Source organism: Odontesthes bonariensis, chromosome 10, assembly GCF_027942865.1.
Source record: "Odontesthes bonariensis isolate fOdoBon6 chromosome 10, fOdoBon6.hap1, whole genome shotgun sequence".
Lineage (NCBI taxonomy): Eukaryota > Metazoa > Chordata > Actinopteri > Atheriniformes > Atherinopsidae > Odontesthes > Odontesthes bonariensis.
The window spans coordinates 20,311,813-20,338,889 of record NC_134515.1 but is presented as its reverse complement, the minus strand read 5'-3'; the positions used below and the strand labels follow the sequence as shown (position 1 = coordinate 20,338,889).

Here is a 27,077-nt window from a genome sequence, read left to right as displayed (position 1 = left end):
CTGAGCCTCATACACAGGGGCCTACAGGGACCACCCAAGCAGATGCTTCATTTACAAAATTATGCATGTAGGGCAGAGAAATAGGTCTGAACTGATGGAGATTATAGTTATGAAATGAGATCAGTGAGGACTGAGGCCATGACAGAGATGCCCCATTGTTATCCCTGCATTGTTCTTCTAAAAGAAGAAGAGATACGGAAAGGAAAAAAGAAAGGCTGTGTGAGAAGAACATTTGCCAACCCCCTTGTACTATTTATTGCAGAAGGCAGCTTGGACACTAATCATTACCTCCTGCTTTTCATCAACTCACACCACTGATCATAACGGTGTTTCTCTCTGTCTTCACAGTCTCTTTCCAAGGGATGCACAATCCCCTCAAATCTGGATTGTTCACTCCATTAATATGTTTATCCTGCTTCATCAGTCTCCTTCTTTTCTTCTTACCAGCAGCTTTGGCAGTCATTCACTGACAGCACATGGATGAATCCAATTATGGATAAAAAAGTTTTTTCCACTCCCAGATTAAATATTTTAAGCTTTTGAACCACAAACTTCACATAAAAGATGGTGCTTACAAGACTGTGAAGCTCTCTGCATTGTCTAAATCAAATATGACCTGAAACATCATGTTTTAACATGGATGCTAAAAGTAGAGAAAGACAATTAAACATGGAACACAATAGAAGTCACACTTTGTCTTGTATTTACTGAGGAAAATTATATTAAGGTATATGAAGCTTTTTTTTCTTAGTGTCTGGTGTGATCTGTTTGTGCAGCAATAACTGCAGCTAAATGCTTCCAGATCAGCCGTATATGTCAGCTTGGAAGAATTGTAGCCCATCTTTCTGTACAGAATAGCCTTAGCTCAGAGATGTTGTTGGGTTTCCTCATTTGCACTGCTCCCTGCAGGTTCCTCCAAAACCTCTCTGTTTGATTAAGGTCGAGACTTTGACTTGCACTTGAAAGTCTTAACTTTATTCTTCCTTATTTATTATTCTTTCGTAGAGTCTTTGTGACTCAGCATGACTCATTTTCTGTTGAGATTCAGTTTACTGACGGATATTCTGACATTTTCTTGAAGAATTCACTATAAATTCAATATAGTTTAGACTTCATAATCAATGATGGAAACACGTGAACCCAGATAGAGTATAACATACCTGAACCATGACACTACCCCCACCATGTTTCATGGGATAATACCGTTCTTAACGTTTTGTACACAGAAAATGTAATTTTCCATTCAAATGATACAAGTCATTATTATAACTGTGTCATTGGTTTGCAAATATTGCAAATATACTTAACAAATATATATCGAATAAAATACAAGATATTCACAGTACATTTGCTTCTTTATAATACATGGAAACATGCATTTGATAGCTCTTGTGTGACTTACTTTAACTTAATTTAAAAGTCTGGCACATAATTGTCTGTGAATGTCATTTGATTATTTCACCACAGCTCTAATGTGTGTGCAGTATCATGTCATCAAAGGCATCACCCTTTGATGCACATTGTGAAGTTGGAAAACTTCAGCAAATCTGAACTGGTCATTTGCCTGGCTATCCATAGTGTGCAGACTCTGCTCATCTAGCGCAACGTGGATGTGTGCTGGCATAGTAATAGTGATGCTTTATGCAATGATTTTGGGTAAAGTCAACTGCAAAATCTTAGTCAACCAAATTTCAAATGAAGAATCAAGCAAAAGGACAGTTTTCTGCACTTTTAAATTGTCACAGCAGTCCACGTACAGATGAATCTATATATTTAACATTAAGATTGGGTTAATATTCGTATTGTTTCCTCTTTACGTCCGTATAAACCACTTTTAACCATCCCATTTTAACTTCAAATTAACTTTTATTATCTATATCTTTCACTAACAGACATTAAATACTAACAAGTACACTTTATTCATCTAAATTTACTTTATTGACTTTTTGGACTTGCATGAAACTTTTGTGGGGATAGATAGATAGATAGATAGATAGATAGAACTTTTCGATATCAGCTATTTCTTCAATCTGTCAATGGTATATGCCATGCAGAGGCTTATCTTTCCACAATGGTTCCTCTTCCTCCCCGGCTCTCCTGGGTTTCAGATGCTTGAGACACTCACTTAGCAGTTCATCACTTGGGGCCATCCTCCTGATGCATTCCTGGATATTTGTATCATCCTGGATAGTGGCTCTGATGCTCAAAATCCTCTTAATGAACCAATAAATCCGTCAGTAAACTCCTTGATGAACAGATTGAATGGATAAGGTGAGACGAAACCAAAAGGGAGAAGTTTCAATTCAAAATTTGTTTGACGAGACAAACAATGGGAGATTGTTTGTGGTTTTACTTTTATGTCAACCGATTAACTGATCCATGGATTAATCACTCCTTGCTATGATACAGGTATTGAAGTAAACAACAAAGCATTTGTGTCAGTGATGAAAAAATGAAGACCTAGAAGGGAAATGAAATAAAAGAAAGACAGAAATGAAAGGGAAGGGGAGTCAAAGGAGGAAAGTATCTAAATATACCAGCTGAGGGCGGTGGAAAAAAGAAAAAGTGCAGCTACTGTGAAAACCTAACTGTGATGAAAAATTAAGTTTGGAGGCACAGAGAGGAGAGCATATAGAAAGAGTAAGTGCTTTTACAGCTGGTCGCTTTCACCTGTCTGTCTGGGAGATGGACACATGAAATCATCCTACTGTTAAAGTAAGCTGGAAAAGTAGAGCCTGCATTCTTCCTCTGCCAGTGGGTCCAGAAACCAGTAAATAGCGAAACAACTTTCACCCTCAGCCTCCAGTAGCATCAGTAGATATAGTTATCCTAATGCCTCTGACTCAGTAGTGTCTTGTTTACAGTAGTTTAGTGTTGATCTGTGATGAAACTCTTACTGAACTGCCTGAAAATGCAGCTGGTGCACTAACCCTGTTCTTTTGAGCAGAAATATTTGCTTATTTTTCCAACTCTGCTGAACATCCCCCACAGTGGCTCATGGTATTGGATTGTTTCTTTTTGATCATGTAGTGCGCGTATGATCCCAGCCAAGTGGCCTTTAATGTTATAAAAGTATTGTATGTCATAGATGTATAGCTCCACCAACCAGTCTACTTGCAGTTTATTTATGCGTCACAGATAATATGAAGTTATATAGTGGGACGATTTTATGGTAAGGCAGGGCAATATGAACAACAACAGCAACAAAAAATGAAAAATTGTTTAAACATGTCTTATGAATCACTCACTTTTTTACTCAAGACTTATTCCACAGTTTTCCTTGTTAAAATGATATGCCATACATGGAGTATGACAAATAAATAACTAATACAATAACTAAAAACAAAACAAAAAAATAGCAAATGCTCATTGTTTTATTTAAAGTAAAAAAAATAAACAACCTCTTAGGTAAAGTAACATAAAGTGTCTCTGGTTGGAGAGGACTGGAGATGAAACCTCAACAAAATATGCCGCTTACAGTGTTGGTCAAGTTACTTTTAAAAAGTAATTAGTTATAGTTACTAGTTACTGCTCCCAAAAAGTAATTGAGTTAGTAACTCAGTTACCACGTTGTAAAAGTAATTAGTTACTCAGCAAAGTAACTGTCGCATTGTTTTTTGTGTTCTATAATGCTGGTATGTTCTATAACATCTTTAACATCAAATATGTTTATATTAACTGATTGAATTCATTCAAGGTAAACACAAGAAACTTGTGCTAAAGGAAAATAAATAAATAAAAAAATGACTCAGTGAATATTTCCCTATACTATATTTCCCTATATAGAAGATATAAAAACACTAAATACAGTAATTTAGAACATTCGGTATTTATTTTAACTCAATAGATTGCAGCCTGCCATATGATACATAGAAATAAATTAATAAATAAATTCTGACCCGAAAAATTGAGTGTTGTTTGTTTTCGAGTGGCTCCGTCTCCTTCGCTGGGGCTCACGCTAGCTGCATTTGGGCTTGGGGTTGGGTTAGCAGCTGCAGAAGCAACAAGTGCTTCATATTCGCATTGATGTAAGGTGCTTCATTAGATTTGAGTTACTTGAGGCAGACGTGGATAAAGTTTTTTTCCCTGGGCATAGCGTGCATGTTACATACACATTCTTGCCTTTTATCTCCACGGGTGAGAAGTAGTGCCAGTAATTCCAATTAGGGAACGCTACCTGTGAACTACCCTGGCTCGTTGCCGCTGTCTTGTGTGTGTTTAGCGCGTGCAGCGAGACAGCGTGAGCAGGGCATCCGTACATTCGCCCACACAGCCAATCATCATCGCATTTTCAACGGCGTCATCATCCCCACCCCTGCTCTCTCCAGGCAGCATGCAGCTGATGTGTAGCCGAAAGCCTACAACCAAATTGTAGTAACGTGCCACTTTATGTTCTCAGTAACGATAACGGCGTTGTAACGATGGGGAAAGTTATTAATTAGATTACTCCGTTACTGGAAAAGTAACTCTGTTATACTGAAACGCCGTTACTCCCAACACTGGCCGCTTAGACGTTTACACGTGAAACAGATTGTTTTCAACATCCGAACCCAACATATTTCTTTATTTCTTTATTTAATTCTCAACACATTTGACAAACTTTACAAACAGTTGTCTGACTTTTTCCATATCACTGAGATAAGAGGACTTTTCTTTTGTAGCTTTCGGCCATTAATGAAGCTCGTTGTTAACCAGCACAGCTCACACGCATGTGTGTCGCCATGGAAACAGCAACAGCTTATGCTGAACATATTATTGCAAAGACTGCTGTGCTCCATGCATTTGACTGAGCGGAGAAAGCTGGAATCTTAAGGACGCGATTTAGGCATTTTTAACATTGTGTTGAAAACTCAAACGCAGGTTGAACAAATTAAACCAATGCATCTCTCAGTTCTACTCTTATTACTTCATCCATGATTCAAAGTAAATGCCAAATTTAGAAAAATAATTGTCTAGGAGTGCCTCAAGTATTGTGCTCATGAGAATGGGACAGACAGACAGACATCCTGAAAGTAAATGCCTTCAGCCAAGTCTTTTGCTGGCATGAAGGCTTAAAATACTGAAATTTAGAAATTATTTCAGCATCATGGATTAGTTTTTCCTCTGTGCTCCCCCATGCCAGATGCTTCCCTCAACAGGGAGCATACAGAAGAGGACATTTGCATTTTGCTTTAATATATTTCCTTAGTTTTAAAGCTTCAAGAGAGTCCTCTTTGCATTTGTTTATTTACTTCAAAGTAGTTTTTCTGTTACTGCTCCTTGAAACCTTGCTGAAAAATGTAAGTGGAATCAAAATGTAACAGATAAATTCTGAAGTGGTGTGCTGTGTATTCTACAGAGAGAGGGACTTTGATGTTATTTTCGCAGAGTTAAGTCAGCTTACAGCAATGGTGTCGCTCACGCCCGTAGGTGAGAGCGGGCAATTCCCTTTTTCTTTTATCGTCAGATGCTGTCGGACTAGTGGCTGATAGAAAGGCTCAGACAGCACGACTGCGTTTAGCACCTGGATCTGCACTGTCAGCAGACACACACTGGAGACGCTTGTTGTTTCCTCTGTGTGCGCCTGTCTTTGTGTTTGACCCGAGGAAGTTTTAGGGGTAGCTGCGTCGTGCGCGGACGATGGATTGGTAGTGACATCAGGATTGTACCTTGCGGTGCATCGAGCTCTCCAGGTTAGCATGACTATGAGTAGATGGAGACAGAGCAAAATAAGTAGAGACAAAGGAGATGGATGGAGTGTGACACCCTTGGGACGAAACAAGCTTTAGGGTTGAGTTAGGGACACACAGTAAGTGGCAGCAGCAAAAGCTGATTTGAAAGATGAGAATGCCAAGTCTGTGATGAGCACTCTGCTGAAGTCATAGAGTATTGTTAACTCGTGAGAGATGGATAAAAGGCTTAGGAATAGAGGAGTAAATGGCTGAAAGCTTCCTACTCCTCATTTACTTCCTCCCATCTTCTTCCCTTGCCACACATACACAACACACACATGCACACACCATGTTAGTGTTTCCACATTTCCACTTAAACTGGAGGCTTAATTCAGAGCCACTAGCTTTCACTACAGGTCACATGGAGTCAATTTATCTGCAGAATCCAAACTGTGGGTTTGATTAATGATACACACACTCACACATACACACAAATGAATGCATGGACATAGACGCACTCGTGGCAAGATCAGGGAAGCCTAATCAAGCAAAATCTCCCGAGGTTGCAATTAGTTTGGAGAGTCCTTGCAGTCCTAACTCTGGCTCCCAAACAAGCCTGTGCACTGACTTACAAGAATACGCAGATTTCCTCTGACAAATTATCATCCATCCACTCTCTTTGTAGTGGAAGAAAAATAAATAAATTCAGGTGACAAACATAGCTGCAACTTTTTACTATTTAATTTTCTTCTGCTTTTACTCAATAGATTGGCTACATTTCCGCATGAAACAACACTTTTTTTGTGTTTGCCAGTGTGAGCAGTAGGTAAATAAATTGGTATAGATGGGCAAATTCAGTTGGAAGGACATCCTCGTACACGCCAGTTTGTTGACGAGAAGACCCCTTTTAGTGGCTGCCAATCTTCTGTACATTTATGGACCATGTCCTCCAGACAGACCCCAAGCAGCTGCTATAATAAGAGCAACTTCACAGCCATGTTGATGCCAATTGACTGTGTATATGTCTCCGAGTAAAGTTAAATAGGGCTTTTACAAATACGTATGTAAGTCAACAGGGCATGTTTGCTTGGATGAACCCATCCGGCTGGTAGGGCTTTTTCCAGCTCTACAATCATGTCTTAACAGATCTGTATTGAAAAGATAGAAAGTAACATCTCAGGAAAGTGAGAAATACTAAACTTCTACATGAATTTCATCACCATTAATCCTAACACTCATTTTAATTTGTCAGCTATTTATACCCTGATTCACAAGTTAACATGTTAATGAACAGACTTGTTTTTTTGTCTAAATTAAGGAGAACCTGGGTGTAAAGTAGTCGGCAAATGTATGTATTTTGGAATGAAAGCCCAATTTTCTGATTTAATCACGTATTACGTGTATCATAATTGTAAATCTGGCAACAAAAATGTTGCAGGTAATGATGACTTTAATTGTGGCAAGGAATATCTAGGATGCATTTTTTGCTGTGAAAGTTGTGAATGAAAAGGAGGACAGTGAACTTATGTATTGTGAGGTATGGGAGGGAGATCCTCACTTGACAAGACTTCAAAAACTTTTGTGCATCTATCGGTATTTCCTTCCCTCCTCTTAAGTCTTTTCTCTCATTGTCTTTCCTCTATCGGGCATTCCTCCTGCCATTGGGGCTATTTGCAGTGAGAGAATTCACCCAGCAGAGTTATGTGTGTGGCTGGAGAAGAAAGAAACAAATTTCTTAAATAAATAACACCTGTGCTTATTACTGAATGAGGAATACATAAAAGTGATGAGCTGCCATTGAAATGAAGAGCCTTTGAACAAAAGAAAAATATAAAATGCTAAATGCAAAAAAAATAAAGGAAATTGTTGAATAGATCAAACTTTCAAGTGCAAACATACATGTATGTATCCACCTTACTATTAACTAATTAGTAATGACACTGCAACCCGTATCTGTCAATGAATTGATCAAAAATGGCAAAAATAAATGCAAAATTCGTATTCTTTATTCTGAGAAATTAAAAACAATGTCTTGTGTAAATGGTTGCCACATCATTGCTGGAAAAACCAACATGTTCACCTTTGTGGTTTCAAGGAAAAAGAGCAGAGTAAAAACATTTCAAATCACTGATTTCTTAAAAACTTTTCTCTGATGGTGAGACTTTTGCAAACATTCTAGTCTACCCTAACTGTCATGCCTGTCATGTGAGGGCATCTGTGTTGACTCCCGTAGTTAGTGCATGAGTTTCTGTGAGAGCCCCCTTCTCTCCTGGTATAAAGGAGATTTTCATGTCTAACTTCAGCAGGTCTACGGGAGTCAACTCTAGTAGCCTCACAGCTTGAGCAGAGGTCTTTTGTCTCCCACTGTTGGCATCCTGGCACCACTCTCCTCTGTCCTTCACTCCCAGCATGTCTTTGACTGTGCATTATATATATATATATACAAAATATGTAGGAATTTTAATTGATGACTCTCTCTCTCTCTGTTATGCCTCATGTGCAGCAAATCATTCAAAGAGTCATATTAAAAACTTTCTTTTTTTAAAAATTTAGAATAAGTCTGGTATTTTCTTTGAGGCCATAAGGAGGCTTGATAAAGAAACATGCCCTCTCTGTTGGTGTTCGATACTGCTTTGTGATGTCTGCATGGGCCGTGTCCCTCTTCTCATATTACACTGCAATGTCATCATTTGTGAATTTGTTTTTCATTGTGTGGAAAAAAACGAATGCGTGGTGTACCGTGAATTGCATGAGTCTAATGCTCAATGCGTTGGAACAAGCAGCTCTGCCTGCATATTTCTTGTAAAACAAATTTGCTGGTTGCCTAATATTAGCTGATTTGATTGATGGGATTTATCGATTCGATTTTTCAAACACAATTATCAATGTTGTTGTTGGCATCAAACATTCACGTGTTCGTGAGGCTGTGATATCAACTAACACCAGCACTATTTCAAACTGCACTACATGCCAAGTGCACAGGAGACTGTTTCAACAGAGTCAAAGATATTTTGTGTGAAAACACTCTGAAAGTCAACCTGCTGCATCAAAGCTAATTATTCTCTTCCAGAAATGATGTTACTTACAGAGAATAGTACTGTGAAAAGTAACACAGCTTTGTTGAACGCAAGGAGATATTTTAATACTATACGTATCTTCTGTTAGATGAATCACTTCATGCTAATTGCCACAAAGACTGATGCTTAGAGCACAGGCAACCCATTTTCTAAATGGAGGTTATCTCAGAGAATGGAAACTCCTTGAATATTAATATATTTCCACTACATTTTCTGCTCGGCCATTGGGAGCTCAACCAGAGCTCATATGCCCATGAGATGTCTGTCCGGCTTCAGCTAAGATGCATTAAAAGCACACACACCCACGCATGCACGCACAGAAATACAGTCCGGAGGTATGAAAGGGAAACTGATCAGCCATGTGGAGCGAGGAGGGCATTCCAATGGGACTAATTAAAGGGATGGAACAGACTGCAGAAATCATTGGAGAGCACCACTCTTTCTCCGACACAATTTCTTTCTCTTCTCGCTCTTCCTTTTTCTTTTACTTCTTTGTGTTCAGTTAATGAAAGCAATATCATAAAGGGTTTATAAGATCCAATGATGCCAGTATTCTTATTGGATGATATGATTCGGCCAAGGGCCACTGCAAATACACAACGAGATGTTAACAAGTCTAACACAACCGTGTCCAAGCAGTCACCATCAAATTTGTTTTCCAAATTTACAAACTTCGTATTTGTTTGCCAATGCAGAAGCGTGTTTATGTAAGCTTGAAACAATGTGTATGCGTTTTTGCTGATGAGGGTGTCACCACTGGCTGCCGAGTTTGATGCTGATGAAGACTCAAGCGGTTTAGATCTATTGATCAGAACCCCTTGTTCCCAAGCACACACACACGACTGCCTCAGTTCCGTCTCGCACTCTTTTTCATCCCTCTTTCCCTGCTCCTTTCTGAATCCATTTCTACATCTCACGCCCACTCGTTCTGCAGCAGACAGACCAACAACCAGCCATAATGAAGTGGCACTGCATCATCACAAACACTGCTGTGTGTCTAAATGAGCCGGAGAGGAAGCTGGCAGGTTCTCTGCTTTGTTTCCTAATTATTTACTTCTAGCACGGCATAGGTGACGACGGGAGGAAGAGGGTAAGGGGAGGGAGAGATGGAAGTATATATGACATGGGGAGATGAGATCAATGAAAGAGGGAGAGAATTGGCAATTCATTATATTTATTAAGCCTGATCAGCTGCAGCATCTGCAACAACGTTCACATGGATTATACGTGTCAAAGTAACGTCCACATGATTTTCCAGCGAAACATTACATTGCAACAAGAAGATCAATGTTAGTCATTTAATCTGTTTGTGGTTTGAATGTCGTCGCAGATTGGTGGTTCTACGTGTGTGTATGTGAGTGTATGATACCCTCGAACCATGGAAAGCCTTGGCCTTAGCCTGTCTGGCATTGCAGCTTCTCCCAGCTCTGAAACACCCCGGCTGCATGGCCAGATGACTCACGCACCAAGCTCAGATCTCAAGCCAGGGCTTAGCACACGCTTCCTCAAAAACACTCACACACATGTGTGCAGATAAACTGTGTGCCCAAGCATAGTCCATGTGCACAGAAAAGCACATCAAATCATACTCATATCCAGCCAGGTGAATGTGTGTGTAATCTCATCTGCTCCGAGTTAATCTGCTCACACTCAGAAACCTTTGAAAGTTTTGCTTTACTTACATCGTTACTTATTTGTTCAAGAGTATTTCAGAAAATACAGTGCATTTTCTGCTTTATGAGAAACGTACATCACTACCATGAAAGACATTTAAAGAGAGACTTGAACAAAATTCTTTTTTAGAGCGGGTACATTTTATGCCCACTAACTGCATTACACTGCCAGTTGATTCTGTAAGCTATTATGATTCACTGCGAAAGCCTTTGCTTGCTTTTCTTTGAGTAATAAAACAAGAGGCTCCAAAGTACAAGGCAAGATCGTGTTCAATTAAATTTTTTACCAAACTATCGCTATCTAGGCAAATGAAGACAGAAATCAACTCTTGGCTGCAGTGTGTTTGCAGTGTGACAAAGACAAATAGTGTTTGGAGGAAATTTTCATCAGTCCGACTCCATTAAAGTGTTTTTGTTTGAAATGTGAATAAATCAAGAAAAAGATACAACAGATGCCAAGGCACTCATCAGATTCTATGTAGTCTCATGCATTTGCTTTAAACTTCTCCTCCCTGTAGTTATTTCGTCGCACGAATTACACAAACACATTGACAAAATCCTTTCCCTTGTGGAAAAAAAAGACAGTTTGCTTGTCTGTTGGGGAAGTTTAATGTTGTGCTTGGTGCTTAGAATATAAAAGACTTTAATTATGTGCATCGACTCTCTTTATTGTAAACACCAGACGCAATTAAGGACGGAGGTGTGTTTGAGTGTTTACGTATTATTGTTTGCATTACCCACAGAGTAATTGAACACAGATAATGTCATTTGTCATAACAACCATGCAGAATAATAATAAAACATATGTGTTGATTTGGGTTTTTGTGAAAATAGTGGGGGGAAAAAAAAGGCGCTAAAGCTAAATGCAGAATAACACCAAACCACCATAAATGTGTGTATGAAATATCATTGGTAAAGCATCCATTAGTTGGAGATCTAATATCTCAGTCTGATATAAAGTGCTGAAATAACCAATATTTATGCATTTTCTATAATTTCTTTATCTCAGTGAGGGTCATGAGGGCCTGAGGCACATTTCAGCTGTTGAGAGGCAGGGTACACCCCAGATAGGTCCCCAGTCCACCCCACACTAACCAGTATGCAACCGCTGAAAAGGTGGAAGGAAAAATATACTGTATTTGCATTTAAATGCCATGAACAACTGACAAAACAATCAAGCAGTGTATATTCTCTGACTGTGTGTTTTTATCATCTCTCCTGACAGAATGCGGGAACGGGGTCCTTGCATTTGTGGAGTAGGTGTGTGGAGTCTACTGCTATCCCTTTGTCTGGCCTCCCTCACACATGCACACAGGAGCCACATAGGTAAGCAGACACATGTTTGTACATAGATGCGTGTGTGTGGAAAATATTCCTTTCCGTTGGTGAGTGTGTATTTACAACAACCACATATTGGATCTATTTGAGGCTCCCTCTGAAGGAAGCCTCTGCAGTCAATTTCTTTTTTACATGTTATAAAGTTGTTGTGGATAGGCTATGTGCTACCTGAGGGAATTCACAAGGTCAGATCCTCAATGAAATATGGGAAGCGCAGAGGAAGGTTGCCAAGACAAACACACAAAGAAGTTCTTTATTAAGAGAAAAGGGAATACAAGTAATCCAGCTAAAGAGTCCTCTCAGTTCCGGATGCTCTAATGTCTCTGCTGCCCCTTCATGGTGGGGCAACTCGAAAAAGTGCCTGGGGGTTACAGCCGAGAGAGCAGTGAGCTTTGGGGAGAAATATTTCCTGGAGGCTGGATATAACGCCTGTGCGCGCCGAGTGGCTGTACCACTGCATGACTGAGCCCAGAGGCCCTTTACTCCTCTTCAGTTAATTTCACATGTGCAGGTTTGGTATATTCGCTTCACTGGTTTTTCTGCGATCACCTGCGTTGCACTAAAAAAAAAAAAAAAAAAAAAAAAAAAAAAAAAAAAAATCACATACTGTACCTCTGGGGAAAAAAAAAAGCTTTAATAGGGAGTGCACTGTACCTGTGACCTGTATTTAAAAAAGGGCAGTTTACTGTATGTGCCACAGGTTACGCTTGTCATCTAAACAGTATTTACAAAGAAGAGTATACACACATTTTGTGTACCTTTGAGGGAGTTTGATTGCATACGGTAGAATATTTCAGAGAGATTAAACTCGATTACAGTTTTATTGGCTTCTGTTTTGTTCCGTATTACATTTTACTGCTGTACACTACAACAAAGAGCACAATAGCCCTGAAACTCAAAACTACTGTCAGACATTGTTAGAAAAGTGTTGCTATAACGTAGTGTTGTTTTTATGTTTGCAGTTCATTATATTCTCGTTTTCTATTACTGAATGTTGCTTTAAAGGAGAAATTAGGTCAGAATATATATATAAAAAAATGTTCTAAGTATTGTGGAGCCAGAGACAGGTCCATTTGTGTGAAAAATATTAGATTGAATTTAATATGTTGTGCAACGGGGAGCCGGAGGAGTCCAAACATTTCTAATTTACCCATATCACAAAAAAAGCCATTCAGTCCTCCTTTAAGTCTCATCCTTACAAGCACTAAAGCAACTGATTTCTGTAATTTGTTTTAAGAGGCGTTTGCTTTAAATTATTGATAAAAATCAGGAAATTGTTTGAGAAAAGCAGCACCATCAAAATGCTTTCATAATAACAGTGGGTTTATGGGTTGGGTCGCTTTTTAGTAACAACCTCAGACACATTTCACTGCCTGACAACAGAAACAGAAAAGTGAAATGAATAAAAGCTGCTTTAATGCGAGTTTGGCTCTATTGATGCACGTTATCACAGAGTGTAAGAGACAAGCAAATAGATGTAAACTGATAAACACCCAGAATACAAACATGGTGAATGAGTCCCCCCCCCAAAAAGACCCCTCTGATAACTTTTATCCCAGGCTGAAATCCAAAATTGACACTCCTGCTTATGATAAACTTGGTAATGATCAGATTCTTGAATTTTGCAGCCTTAAGGCTGAGTTATACTTCTTTTAACTGCCCTTGCGCTTGCGTCTTGCGCTTGTGTTAATGGCTCGAGACGTTTATGCTTCATTTAGCTTTGCCGGCGCTTGCGTGTGCTGCGTGGCAATTCACCGCCAGGACAGTAGGTGGAGCAGCGGGTTTTTTCAATGACAAGCCTACTACAATGAAAGGAAATTCACCGCCAGGAGCTCTTCGGCAAGTCTCTCTTCGAGTGGATTCATCATAGACATAATATATTATATATATTATGTCTATGGGATTTATGCGTCTTCTTCTTCATCTTCTTCGCTTTCTACCTTGGCGTTTGAAAACAGCGGTCTTTTATTAGGGGATGAAACCGGAAGATGAATACGCCGCCGGATGTGATGTAAATAGTGGCTTGTGCTTGCGTCTAGAGTGGCTACTCTATGGCTCTGCTCGCGTCTTGTGTGAAGTTTAGAAAATTGAGGTGACACACGCAAGCACGCATGGGGGGCTTGCAACCGCGCAAGGGCTTGCGTTGCGTTTTGCGTTGCGTCTTGCGTTACCGACTATAAACCAGGCTTAAACCAGGCTTTATCCGCTGAATCACAGTAAGCTCTGAAGAACCATATATTCATAGTGTAACTCAAAGTGGGTTTTATGAGCCGACAGGCTGACAAATGACTGCACTGTTACTACAGTGAGATTTAATTTGTTTGCTGATCTGCTACTCACATGGGACCTGCAATTCCATTTTTTTTCCTTTTATACTGCATTCCTCTTGGCACAGTTGGAGTTGAAGGACCTATCATAGATCATGGAGACAAGGCTTCTGCTATCAAAACTCAACGACAGTTGCTTCTTTGTTTAAATTCCACATTAGCCCTACTTATTTGGCTCACATCTTCACACTTTCGGTTTGCGTTGGTTTTTACACAATGGTGTTAGTCTTGCTTTGATCAACATCGTTCCATGCTACATTCCTGTTAGATGGTTAAAAGACACTGTAGACCCTCGTTTGAGGGTCAAAGAAGCAGACACACTTCAGGTCGATTATCCTGACAGTGAAAAATTATCCCTGGCTGTCTTTGGTTGCTAGACTGTTACAGTTTCAGTCTTCGAAACTGTGCCCTGCCCAATAGAGGACTGCTATTTTCCGTCACAATCAAAGATATAATCTATTTCACAGTGGTCATTTTTCATCAGGGAAAGTAAAAAATCTCTGTGTATACCAAAGTTTTAACCCTATGTTAAAACTCTCCACATCAGGTATGTGAGAAAAAAAAAAACGAAATCCTCCAAAGATAGGAAACCAAGAAGTGATATTAGTGGAGTTTGGGTTTGGTTAGATTTCATAAAGTAGGCAGTAATGGCTTGAAAATGTCACACTATGGCTTTGAATTTCACATCTTAATAAGTCTGAGTGCTTGTTTTTCATGATAGAGACTTTGTATCTAATGTCGAAGTAAGCTAAAAATATAATTGCAGCTAAAAAAAAAAATAATCAGAATGAATAAATTTTACTGGAGAAAACCTCAATTTCAGTATTTCTCCCATTCAACTATTCAAGTTAAGCATATTTCAGACACGTTCTGGAAATTTTGTGAGAGAGGGTGAAAAGAACGAGGCCACAGCTGTGGGAAGAAAGGTTTCATCCTTCACCGGGATACACACCAGTACACTCTGTGCTTTTGGTGAAGCAGTTTTTTTTAAGCGAGAAATGCAGCTCAGTACTTTACAACTGACTTTATCGATCAGATCTAGCACCATGAAACTTTTGTTATTTTCTCTAAAATCAAGTCTGCACTGGCAAGAACCTGTTTTGAGTTTTATGCTCCGGGAAGGAGAAGAAAATGAAAGAGTGTCTTTGACAACTAACAGAAGAAGAGGTACTTTACCACTCTGATCTGTCACGCCATTGGACTCATGTCTTAAGTTTTATGTTTTGGTGTTCAGTTTATGTCCAGGTTTTGCTTTTCAGTCTTGTCATTGTTTTTCCCCCTCACTCTGGTCATTAGGGAGTGCAAACATAGTGCTGATCGGGTGTAGCAATTTACATTTGATTTAATTTTTTTTTTTTTTCTTGTTTAGTTCTAAGTTTAGTTTTATTTAGTTCAACTAAGGTAACTGTTCAGTTATATTTTTTGTTATATATATATATTTTTTTTTTTTGCTACACGTGAAGCAGAAGGCACACATGTACATAAACTCCTTGTGGTGACTTTTGGACAAACTGCCGTGAATCTGCCTCCTACTTGTGCTGCTCTGGTCAGCTTCCCAACAACCTTGTACAGGTCTTTTATTAGTGGTTGAGTGAAAAAGAAAATAGTAGCCTGAATCTTGTCTTTAAATTTTATAAAATCCTGATTCATATCAGACATTCCAGTCCTCTGTCCTTCTGTAGGGCCATTGAGCATTTCTCATAATGTTAGCACTTTTCCGAAACAACAAGGTTCCCTGTGTGAGTTTATGTGTCCGTAGAGTGAATGTGTGTCCTTGCTGAAATGTGAGTATTTACAATCCTGGCTTTGTGTATGCGTTTTGAGTCTGTTTGTGTGTAAGATTGACTCTCCTGCTCTCTGGCTGTCAGACATTATCACCCGCTCTCAAAGAGAGATTCTCAACAGGGCAAGGGCAAAGATTTTCATAAAAGGAAGGATGGTGAAGCGACATAGACAGAGGACGAAGACTCTCTCTCTCTTCGTGTGATGCTTCGCCACACTTTTCTCAATGAAGTGCTGAGGTCTGCACAAAGTAATGAATAAACTAAAAACAGAAGGCGAGAGAGATAAATAACAAAGTCACAATAAGAGCATGTTTTTTTTTTTTTGTCATATTCTCATGAATATTGTGGTATTGGAGGAGTTGTGTGTGTGGTTGTGAGTCTGGTTTGTGTGCTCCTGTTAATTAGTGACTGATTATAGAGTAAGTTGTAATCAGAAAGTTTCCACCTTATCCAGTAGCAGATTGTCGAATTATCAAATGATTCCTACATACAATCTCTGAGGTCTCCTCAAGGTTGATGCACTCACTTATACAACACACACATGCACGCGCACACATTCGATGTCATGCGTACACTTTACAAGCATTCACTTCGTCACGTAATCACACACAACTGCAACAACATATTGATTCAATCTATTGTATTGATTATATCAATAGTTGGCAAGAAGATTTCATCACAGATTAGTTAGGGCCTCATTATTATGTGCAGCATGTTGCGGCAGTGTCACCTATACAGCGGGCGCAGTAAGTCACTCAGTGGCAGCCTTGCGCAGCCCATTTGATGAATTGAAGATGGACAGGAAATGGCAAAAAAAAATGGCAGAGGCTAACAATATGAGAGATGAAAAGCAGAAGCTAAGCAAATTGTTTCATCAGATAGAAACAGATGCGGAGGCTTACATTTTTTGACATCCATTTTTGATTGACTGTTGTGGAAGGGCTCAAGATACTTGGATTTTAAAGCTTTTGCTGGATGCAAAAAGTCTGGCTGCATTGGCAAATCTCCTAAAAGAGATAAGAGAAAAATGTTTTTCAGATTGACCTGTTGTTGTGGATTTTGTCCATCAAAATGGACATGAATCCTGTTAATGAACTTAAATAGGCTGGAAATAGGTTATCCAGTTAATAATTAATCAATTAAAATAATTCAGAATAAACCGAGTAACAGAATAGTCAGGAGCTGCAACAGTTTCTATATAATTTTATCATATGGTCTCATCGCTAAATGTAGCATGTTTCTGAGGCTTGACATGCTGAAATTTGTCAAATATGTATGGTAAAAAAAACAAAAATCATTGCTGGCTTTATTAGTTCTTAATTACTTCTAGAGACACAACAGTCTTCTAAACTGTAACATTGTGCTGTACTGCAGTATATAAATCTGAGGGGTTCGCCGTCTCCGGGCAGCTTCCTGTGAATCACTTTAATGGCAGAATTAATGAAAAAGACACTGAGCTCGGTTTATGTGTGATCTGTTGTTCCAAGAATTGAAGCCTTGACAGTCAGCCTTCAATAACTGTCCTCAAGCAGGATTTGATTTTGCCAAGCACTAATACATTTATTTGTATTTATACATATGTATATATATGATATTTCCTTTGATAGGTGTTTGGAAAAGGGTTAGACCAACCTATCCCCTCTCTGTCACGTTCATGGGTTTTCCCCATGTTTTTGGTTTTGTGTTTTTATCAAGCATAGTCATGTCTTAGTTTTTAAGTCCATGTTTAGTTAAGTTTTGCCATGTTTTAGTTTTGCCATTGCTTTTTCCTCAGTCCCCATGTTCTGGTCATTAGTTTCACTCACGTCACTTGTATTCATTGTCCCCAGCTGCACTCATTCACCAATCACCCAGTTCAGTATTTAGTTTCCAGTTTTCCCCTTCAGTTTTGTGAATTCCTTCTCCGCATTCACCCTCCACGCCATGGTCATAGTAAGTTATGTTGTGTTTTGTCAAGCAGAGTCTTTTTGTTTTCTCACAGTTTAGTTGCTGGGATCCGGCTCAGCCGTGCTTTGTTTTGACCTTGTTTTGAATGAATAAATCAGTTTGTTTTTCGAAAGTCCGCTGCCGTGTCCTGCCAAACCCATTACCGACACTCTCAGAGCAGGTAGCTCAGAGGTTCTGTAAGAATACCAGCATTAGCGACAAGGTGGCAACTTAATATCTCCTGGTGTGAGAGGAGCGAGTGCACCCTTGAAAGAGACTCAAATGCTGCTTGTATTAGATGTAGAAACTTTTTCCTCACAATCAAATCGTCTTTTTGGCCTTTTCGTTTCTTCTGATCTTCACTAGGTTTTTCTGTGCGTAAGCTGAGCATGTGCGACATTCACCAGCAATACAATTTCTTAAATGAGCCACAAGAAAAATCTGTGCACCCAAAAACCCTTTGGATTGGAGGAAATTTTGATTCCGATGGACCTCTTATGTAAATAAGGCAAGAATATTGACTGCTCCATTTTTGTCATAGAGCAAGCAGTTGCAACATGGTGCGTTTGAATTACTTTTACTTTACACACAGCTATTGTGCTCATCACATTGATACTCTGTAACCTCTATCTTTTTCTTTTATCCTCCTCATTTATAACAGTGCAGAAAAGATGCCTCACTTCCCACATTGGCACCTCTGTTAACACATCCAGCTTACTGTCTTTTTGTCTCATTCATATGCTTTTTTGTTCGCATCACTACTTGTGTGTTTAAAAAAAAAAAAAAAAAAAAAAAACACACAAAAAGAACATAAAAAACCTCAGAGCTTTAACATGTTTCGTGTATCACAGTCCTTTTTCAACGAAGAGATCTTATTTGTAGGCAAAGTCCAGGCCTTGGTGAAATGTTTCAGTGGCTTTGCCAATAGTCTTGGGGAAACAGCTTGGCTTGGACTTTGAAGCAAAGCGAAACAGCGATTACGCTGATCACTTCACCACACACTGTCAAGTCATTGATTTTTAGGCTATAGGCTGCAGTCTCCATACATCGGCTCTGATTAGAGACCAGTGAGAACTTAACTTATTCTGAGAGGCACTGGGACTGCCAAAGAGTGGAAATAAAGATATAAGGACAAGGACTATATAAGTGACTATGCGTGTTACCCCACGCTGACAGAGGCTCTGAGGAACATGCACATTCAGTCAAGCCTGCATTGAGGGCACATACACACACACACACACACACACCTACATACAGTAGATAGACAAGCACATACACACAGAACTACATGTATGCATGGCCAAAGAGGCTCTCTAATGTGATTTGTGGAGACAGGTTGTCTGCCTTTCTTAGTGGCTGCTCTACAATAAAGCTGCACTCCAAAGCTGATCTGCAACACAGCTCCACATGGCTTGTGAAAAAGTCAAGTTGAAAATTACAAATGTGAAATTTCTCATGCAGACAAACATCCCACAACACTGATGCAGATGCAGAGCTCGTTTTTACTTTATTTATGTATGGGGAAGAAAGACACGGATACCAATTCAGAGTAATCGAGTAATTATTGGTTTGGGAATGGATAATCAAATCATTATTACAATAAAAGTCATCCGGTTTCCAGAGATATTTTTATCATATTGTGCTCTTTTAGTGGCTGTGAGGAAGCCACAAGTCTTCCAACTGAAAGGGTCATAAAAGTTGTAAGCCTAAATAAGGCTCTTCATGGCGTCCTGTGAAGTGCGGCCCCGACATGAGGCTGAAGGGAAATATGAAGGCGTTACTCTCGAGTCTTTCCTTTAAGAAGTCCTCATCGGAAGGTTTGACCATGGTTTTAGCTTCATGGACACCATTTTACTGGTTGTCTTGTTAACATTTAAACACAATGCGTTATCATGAAACTATGTGACTTTGTGGTTGACTTTAGAAAATAACCTTACTTGGTTCATGTCAGAAATCAATAATTGTCAGGGATAAAACACAGCGTTTTAACAATGTGACCTTATTGTCATGGTCGCCATTTTTACCCTTCACATGCAGTTGCTCTCAACCAAACGAAGTTGACTATTCTTTGAACAAAGTTTTTGGATGCATTTGCCAGCATGAACAAATGACAAATAGGCATGTTTTAGGTAGGAGGATAGTCTCTAAGGAAGAAATGTTTCAGTCTTTTATTGCAGACATTTCTCCTTCTTTTCCTATGTTATTTGCAAATGCTCTGGGCTGAAATAGCTTCTCACAGTCTGTGGTCCTGTGTCCCTGCCAACATAGCCATATTCAGTTCGATTCACTGGCTTTCAGACATTTGGGGTTGACACCTGTCCATCTTTAGTTTTAGATGAATTAACACTTGTTGGGAAGCTTTTATTGCACTCGCAGTAATACAATGTATTGTTATCTACTACTTTAGTAACAACACCTTCACTTCACCTGCACCCCTTTGAGGTGTTCCACTCTACACATACATGGAGCATCTGAGAAGAAAAGAGGAACTACCATGACTGCAAATGACACCAAAGCAACAACAGAACAGAACAGCTTTGGCTATTAAGATTAGTGGACATATATTATAAAAAATAATTGCTGGCCTGGCCTGCACAAATGCAAGAGACATATTTGTAGAGACAATCTCGTCATATCTGGTGACAGATGGTAACCGAACTTCTAACGTCAAAGTTTTTGTGTTTTTGTATGATCTAGCTAGCACTGTAATTCACCTAACTGGCAGTATCTGACATATTTTATTTCTTAATAAATTTTAGTGTTGGTCATTTTCTGGGAGGCAACTGTAGTGTTGCCTGGCTCAAGGTACAAGAAAGGTGGTAGGGAGCTGTTCTCCTTTGAGATGAGCACTTTATTAAAAGATGGTCGGAGTGTAAAGAAGGCCAAACAAAAGCTCTTAACTCTTAACTCTCTGGTCCAACGGTTTTTATACAGAATTAGGTGCACACTAGTCCTGCTTTAGTTTGTACCATAAACCAAAAAGAGATAAACTTATATAGTAATCTTTATTCAAATAAATCAAACAACATTGTTAAACTAATTCAAAGAGGTAAATACATACTAAATGGCCAAACATTAATTCTGCATGGTGGGTCTGAACCCGAGAACAAACAATGTAAAGTATGAACAAAGAAACAGAACGTTTAAACATCCAAACTCAATAAAGGGAACTGATTTAACACATTTACTGTAATCCCACTTTAGTGTTTGCCAACACAAACAAACCCAGGACAGTACATGTAGCAGTGTTGCAATGGCAAACTAAAACAAAGTGATCAAATGTAAAGCAAAGGTTAATGAATAAGACACGTGGGGACAAGATGAGATCTCATCCACTTTGTCACAGGAACACAATTATTGATGAGTCATCCCGCAGTCAGGCTAATATACCAATTTTGAGTCAAATGAAACATTAACAAGCCTATTTACAGGCTGCAGCTTGGCAATAAATGCTAGTTAAGGTAGTATTCAAGAGTCATTGGTAAATTTCAGACGATTTTTTTATGGCAATCACGTTACATTTTGTCTTGCTGTTTACCTTTCTAGACTGATTTTGAGACACCTGTTTTGTTTAAACTGAGACACATGTTTTCCTTGATCTGTCCATTTGTTCATCATTATGGGTGTTAGATAGCCTTAGGCTCTCTTTTTACTCCTTCCCCAGTTTCACTTCGTTTGGTGTTGTTTACAAATTCCAAGTAACTGAATTAGCATATACTGACCTTCAGCAATCGTTGCGTCCTTGGTAAGGCGCGTGTTGTTTTATCCATGTCGTTATTATTGTGCCAGGAGTGTATCTAATAACAGGCTCTCTGGCCTTCTGTGGTCAAATGGCAAGGTAATCTTCTGTGCTTAATCCATCTCAGACATGATTCCAACACATATTCAAAGGAGGTGGAGATGAGAAATATGATTCTCAGTCTGTCAGGATGGCTGTCTGTTTGCCAAAATAACACAGGGTGGTGTGTTTACAGCTATTTTCCACCAAGCACATGTAAATGCATATCTACGAAAGCAGAAAGGCGAAAAGGGGAAAGCAAGAAGTTAATCTGACGTTGCATTGCCCCGATTCGCCTGCAGCTGCAGATTCAGCAAACGTCCAATAGGTGGCGGCGAGGAATTTTTTTTTCCAAAACAACATTTTGTGAAATTTTTTGTTAAAAGTACTTGTGTTGGTGATAGTTAAACAGGCCTAATGGGCTTTTAAAACCCTTATTTTTTCACACAAAAGAAAATTTGTCTCATGCAAAAGATTGAAATTCAGGTTGGGTAATACGTTTGATTAAAATAATTTATGTTCATTCAAAAACCTTCAAAGAAAAGGGAGAAATGAAAAAAAAGTCAAAAACAATCAGTAACAGCTTTTAGCTACCGGACAAATTATTACCTTTAACATGATATCGCCCCACTATTTCATAATCAGTGCATTCCTGATAAATACAACCGTAATAATGTCATGTTTAAACTCCCACCACTCTCATGCCACAAGACCTAGCTTTGAATATTTGTTTTGAATAATGTCCATGTCTCCTATCTTATAAAAAGTGCACCGATCAGGCTACTATTTATCTATTGGAATCCAGCACTGGTGCTTATTATTTTAGCGACCCCACAAAGCTCACTCAGTATGACTCAAACTCTCCAGCCAACCAACTGGAGTTACGCTGCCATTGTGGCTAAAATTATCTTGAAAAAAAAAAAAAAAGCTGTTTTCTACACTAACACGTCCTGCAGCACGACTTTTAGGAACCAGAACATAAGAAGATGCAGGGGCTTGGAACCACGGTTGTCTGGGTTGTCCTTGGCTACTTCACAATGGTTTGTTTGAGGAAGTCGGGGGTGGGGATTCCCAATGACGTAGCGGGGAGTGTGCGTCGGCTGTGTTTTCCGCACCGGAAACTAGTTCCCAAACCGACATGAGCAAACCAAGCCTTGCGTGTTGATTTACACAGTCATTTGCACTCGATGTGAAAGTACAACACTCACACAGTAATTAGAAGGTAAATCAAGTAAATTAATTCACGTTGGGCGAAATATTTCGATTGGCGACGCTAGCATGTATGTATTACGCGCAACCAAGCAGTGGTCAGTGCTGTGAGATTCGGACAATGCCTGGGTCGCCAGGAAAACGCTCCCACACACTTATTTATTTCTCGGGAATGCTGGGATACACTTAATTTGGTCTGGGGGTGGCGTATCCCTTTAAGTGTGAAAATACAAACAAACAGAGAGAAAGCCTCTCACCTTTTATTTGTGACGCTGGAGCGACAGAAAAAGTTAAACTCTGAGAGTTTGAACTTGTGTGTCTAGAAGCTCTGGTCTTTGACTAATTGGTGTAAATGGAGAGTTTCCTTTAACTGCACAACAAGATTACCACATAGGGGCCCTCTCATTGCATCCATTAGTGCAAATCATTACCTGTTGGCCTGCCAGCAAATCCTGCATAGACCCAATATGGTACATCTGTAGGATTTCTTCAGTAAAAAGCAAAGCCTTTATTGACCCTCTAGCTTTGGTTAAGCCACTGGATGGAACTAAGACTGTTAGCTAAGCTTTATTTATCTAATTGAAATTGAGACTTTAGGATTGAAATTGCCCTTAGAACAACATTGTTATGGACTGACAGATTGACAGAATAGCAACAAATAAATGTATATCATGAAAATACAAATGAGTGAGCTTAATTGTGGTTTTTATTTGGCGTGATAACATAATTCCCTTTTCACGAAGTCCAAGTGCCTGCTGCTCTTTTGAGTTTTCAAGTCTCCCTCTTTCTCCTCTATTGTTCTGCTAACACTCCTCTCTTGCCCTTGGTTTCATATTCTCTCTTTCCTCCTCTTACCAACTTATACTTTATTTCACAGCTATTAAACCAGGAAATTTCAATCAGGTAGCACAGCGTGAATTTCTGCAGGGGCAGGAGAGAAAGAGGGAACTTTTATTTAATGCAGCCGTTCTTTCTTTTCTCCTCTCTTCCTCCATCTCATCTCTCTTTTCTTCCACAGCCGAACTCAACCTTGACGCTTTATAGTTTATGATTCAATTTCCAATTTGTCCTCTGGAGGCATTTGCCTGGTAGGTGGTGCAGCGCTTTTGTTCTTATGTGTTCGTACAATATTCGCCTATGGTGCTCATTAGAACACAGGCTTGAAATTTCAGCTCTGTGTCTCCTACACATTTGGCTTTATTTTCCATGAAAGTCACACTAAGATTGGAATTGCTGTTTCAGCTGTGATGTGCTGGAATATGTTCAACTGATACATACAGTTTCCTTTCATAGAGTCAAAGATGACCATTTGAGCCAATTTTGGGACCTCCAGCTTCATGGCTGCATTGCACTCCACATACAAGCAACTTTGTCCAAAATCTCCTTTTAGGAATTAGACTATATTCATTTTAACTCCAAGAGAGGAAAATATAAATGAGAGATCAAACAAAAAATATCTCAAACAATTAAGTAAACTGTGAACTTCAAACGCAAGCCAATTCTATGTGATAATATGCTAAGTTGAACATTTAATCATCACAGGTCTCATCAGTGCGTCTGCTTGTCTTTGCACTACCTCTGAAAGCTTTTCCACGGCGTGTTTCTTTGCCATTTCCAGTATAACAGAAATAGTGAGTTATCTTGGGTTTCATTTTTTGCAACTTCAGGCACCCCGATATGAAAGACATCAGTTTCCTCTGAGTCTGACAAAAAGCTATAGCGGCAGTTTAATATATCGTCCTATGTTGTCATTTCTATGATGGTCATTAGCTTTTTTTAAGAATTTTTTTTTTCTGCTTTACATTCTCACACCTTTAAGATTGAATGAACCATTTTGGCTGTAAAAAGATTTTCACCATTTCCCTCAGTCTCTATACTTGTATAGAAATATCCAGCCAGTCTCCAAGAAAAAGCAGGTGCTATTTTTGGTTTCTAGTTGATGAAAATACATTAAATGTGTAAAATTGTTTTTAAATGATCCATATGAAAGGTTGGCTTTTTTTTTTTCTTCCACACACTTTAAACCCAGGTGTAACACATGTACATGCCTTTCCATTACACTACGCTGGTATTTGATACCAAGCCATGTCGTTTTTTTCTCAAACCCCAAATATTTGATGTTCAAACACAAAAGAGGTATTTCATTTTGTACATGTTTGGTACATATGTCAAACCCAAGATGTTGGATGCTGAAAATAAGACAAAAGAAGTTTCGTGCAGGACTTAAACTCAGGTTGTGGCAAGTGAAAGGCTTGTTTTAGTGATACCCCTTGTCCCTTCTACCCCCAATACCTGGTAGTCTGAAGGCAGGTAAAGCTGACATTTGTGCATGATTTTACATCCCAGATGTAAAATATAGAATGTAAAACAGATACAAAAGGCATAAAAAGTACTTGGTGCTCAGATTTTTCCAGTGAACATGAGCAGAATTAGGACAGTAACACTCAAGAATCTGGAATAAAAATAATTTTAAAAAATGAAATAAATTATAATTACAAAACAAACATTATAATTTATATCTCACATCTCACAGCTATTGTACTTTTGTCTTTCCTTAAAATTAGTCAAGATTGACTGTTTACCATTGGGATGGTTAAGGATTACCATAGAAAAGCATCCCTCTCTGACTTCTACTGTATAATATGTAAACTGCCACTCAAAGGATTTTGCTATGTTTCCCTGGAGTTCATTTACTCCCGTTTCTCCCCTGTTTTCTTTCCCCATGTAAACAACTTCTTATTTATAGACGCTGGGGATTCCACTATGACCAAGTGTTTGGAAAGGAAACAGATGGCTCTATGTTGCTACCTTTTGAAGTATCAAATATCCTAGACTTTCCGGAAGGTGTTTTCCATCACTGGCAGCTTTCCATATAATGGTCCTCTTTACCTCTAGGTTTTTTAAGTTAAGGTACATGTGTATGATTGAGGTATGATTCCCAAGTGATGTTCGTCTTCTGCTGGCTGGATCTCAAGTAAAATAGCATTTTTCTTTTACACTTTCCCACAGGTGCAGGCTTGCTTGAAGTGATTTCAATAATGAATGTTACATACTTATCCTGGATAGGAGATTCATATATGCTGCCTGGCACAAAAAATGTAGAGATGAAGTTCATGCATTCATGTTCCTAAAATATTTCTATGAGATGCATGCAGATAGATAAAAGAGCACCACTGTTAGAAAAAAGTGACACAGATGGGTGTGTGCCTTATGAGATAGCAAGTCAGTTGTCAGTGGAGTAAATCAAGGAAGCAAATTAACCCTGGACCCAGCAGTTCCACCTAGCCTCATTTCACTTGAGTTCAACTGTCATCTATTTTTAATAATGTTTTTCTTCTCTGTCTTTTTTTACTTAAAATCCATCCTTTCAAAATCACGTTCACACCTTACAGAGTCACTTAGAATATCTCTCAGAAAAATGAGATAACACACATGGCGACTGGGTTAAAAATAAGCAACTGATATCAGAAACATTTTTAAATTAGAACAGATTAATCTTATACGGATATAAGTTGCTTGAATATGTGCTTAATCAAGTATAGATAAGAATACTTGTTGAACCAAAGCTTTGAATCTTGATTGAATCTAAAGATGCCCCCAGCCATATCTGCTGGACAGTGTAAGTGCTGTATGATGGGATCAAGAACAAAAATCTTTATTTGTAGTCTGAAATGTGAAAGACTTCACTGGATTAACTGTGGCTTTATATTGGCTGGTGTAAGTGATGTATATGTTGTTGTGGTAAGAAGTGTGCATGCGATTGTCATCTTGTGTGAATCAGTGCTCACTGTGGAGAGCATCTTCAGTATTCTTAACAGCAGTTCCAGAGCCATGCACTGATGGATGGGTTGATCTTTACTTTATGTGCTGTGATCAATGCTGATGCAAGGAAAGAGTGCGTGATAGGGAGACGGAGAGAAAGAGAGCCTTAATGTGCTGCATCTGCAATTCTCTCTTATTTTGTCTCTTTCACAGTGTCCCCTCTCTCTCTTAGTCTTTTTTGCATTAATCCTTTCCTCTCTCAATGGGTTTCTCACTTTGTTGATCCTGTCAGTATCTGCATATGCTGCACTCTCACCAGCATGATTGCCTGAACTAATGGGACACAGTTTTCCATGCGTAGCACATGCTGAACTTAGCGACTTTCAGCAGATTATTAGATTTTAGATTAAATGCACAAAATTGAGTTTGTGCGTGTGTGTTTTGCATATTCCTTTTCAGCGCCGGTCTTTAAAGAGGACACACATATAATGTTTATCTGAGTGTTTGGGCAGGCCTCTCATGTAGCCTAAATGTGTTTAAGAGGCTTTCATT

At 39.0% G+C, this 27,077-nt stretch overlaps 1 protein-coding gene across 1 annotated transcript in view; it reads left to right on the top strand.

Moving 5' to 3' along the window:
• Positions 1-27,077, top strand: part of LOC142390286 (chemokine-like protein TAFA-2) — an 87,870-nt gene that overhangs the window by 26,750 nt on the left and 34,043 nt on the right. The window contains exon 2 of the mRNA XM_075475678.1: positions 11,627-11,727. Within this exon, the coding sequence (XP_075331793.1) occupies positions 11,628-11,727 (100 nt within the window). The 5' untranslated portion in view covers position 11,627. The remainder of the gene's footprint in view (positions 1-11,626; positions 11,728-27,077) is intronic.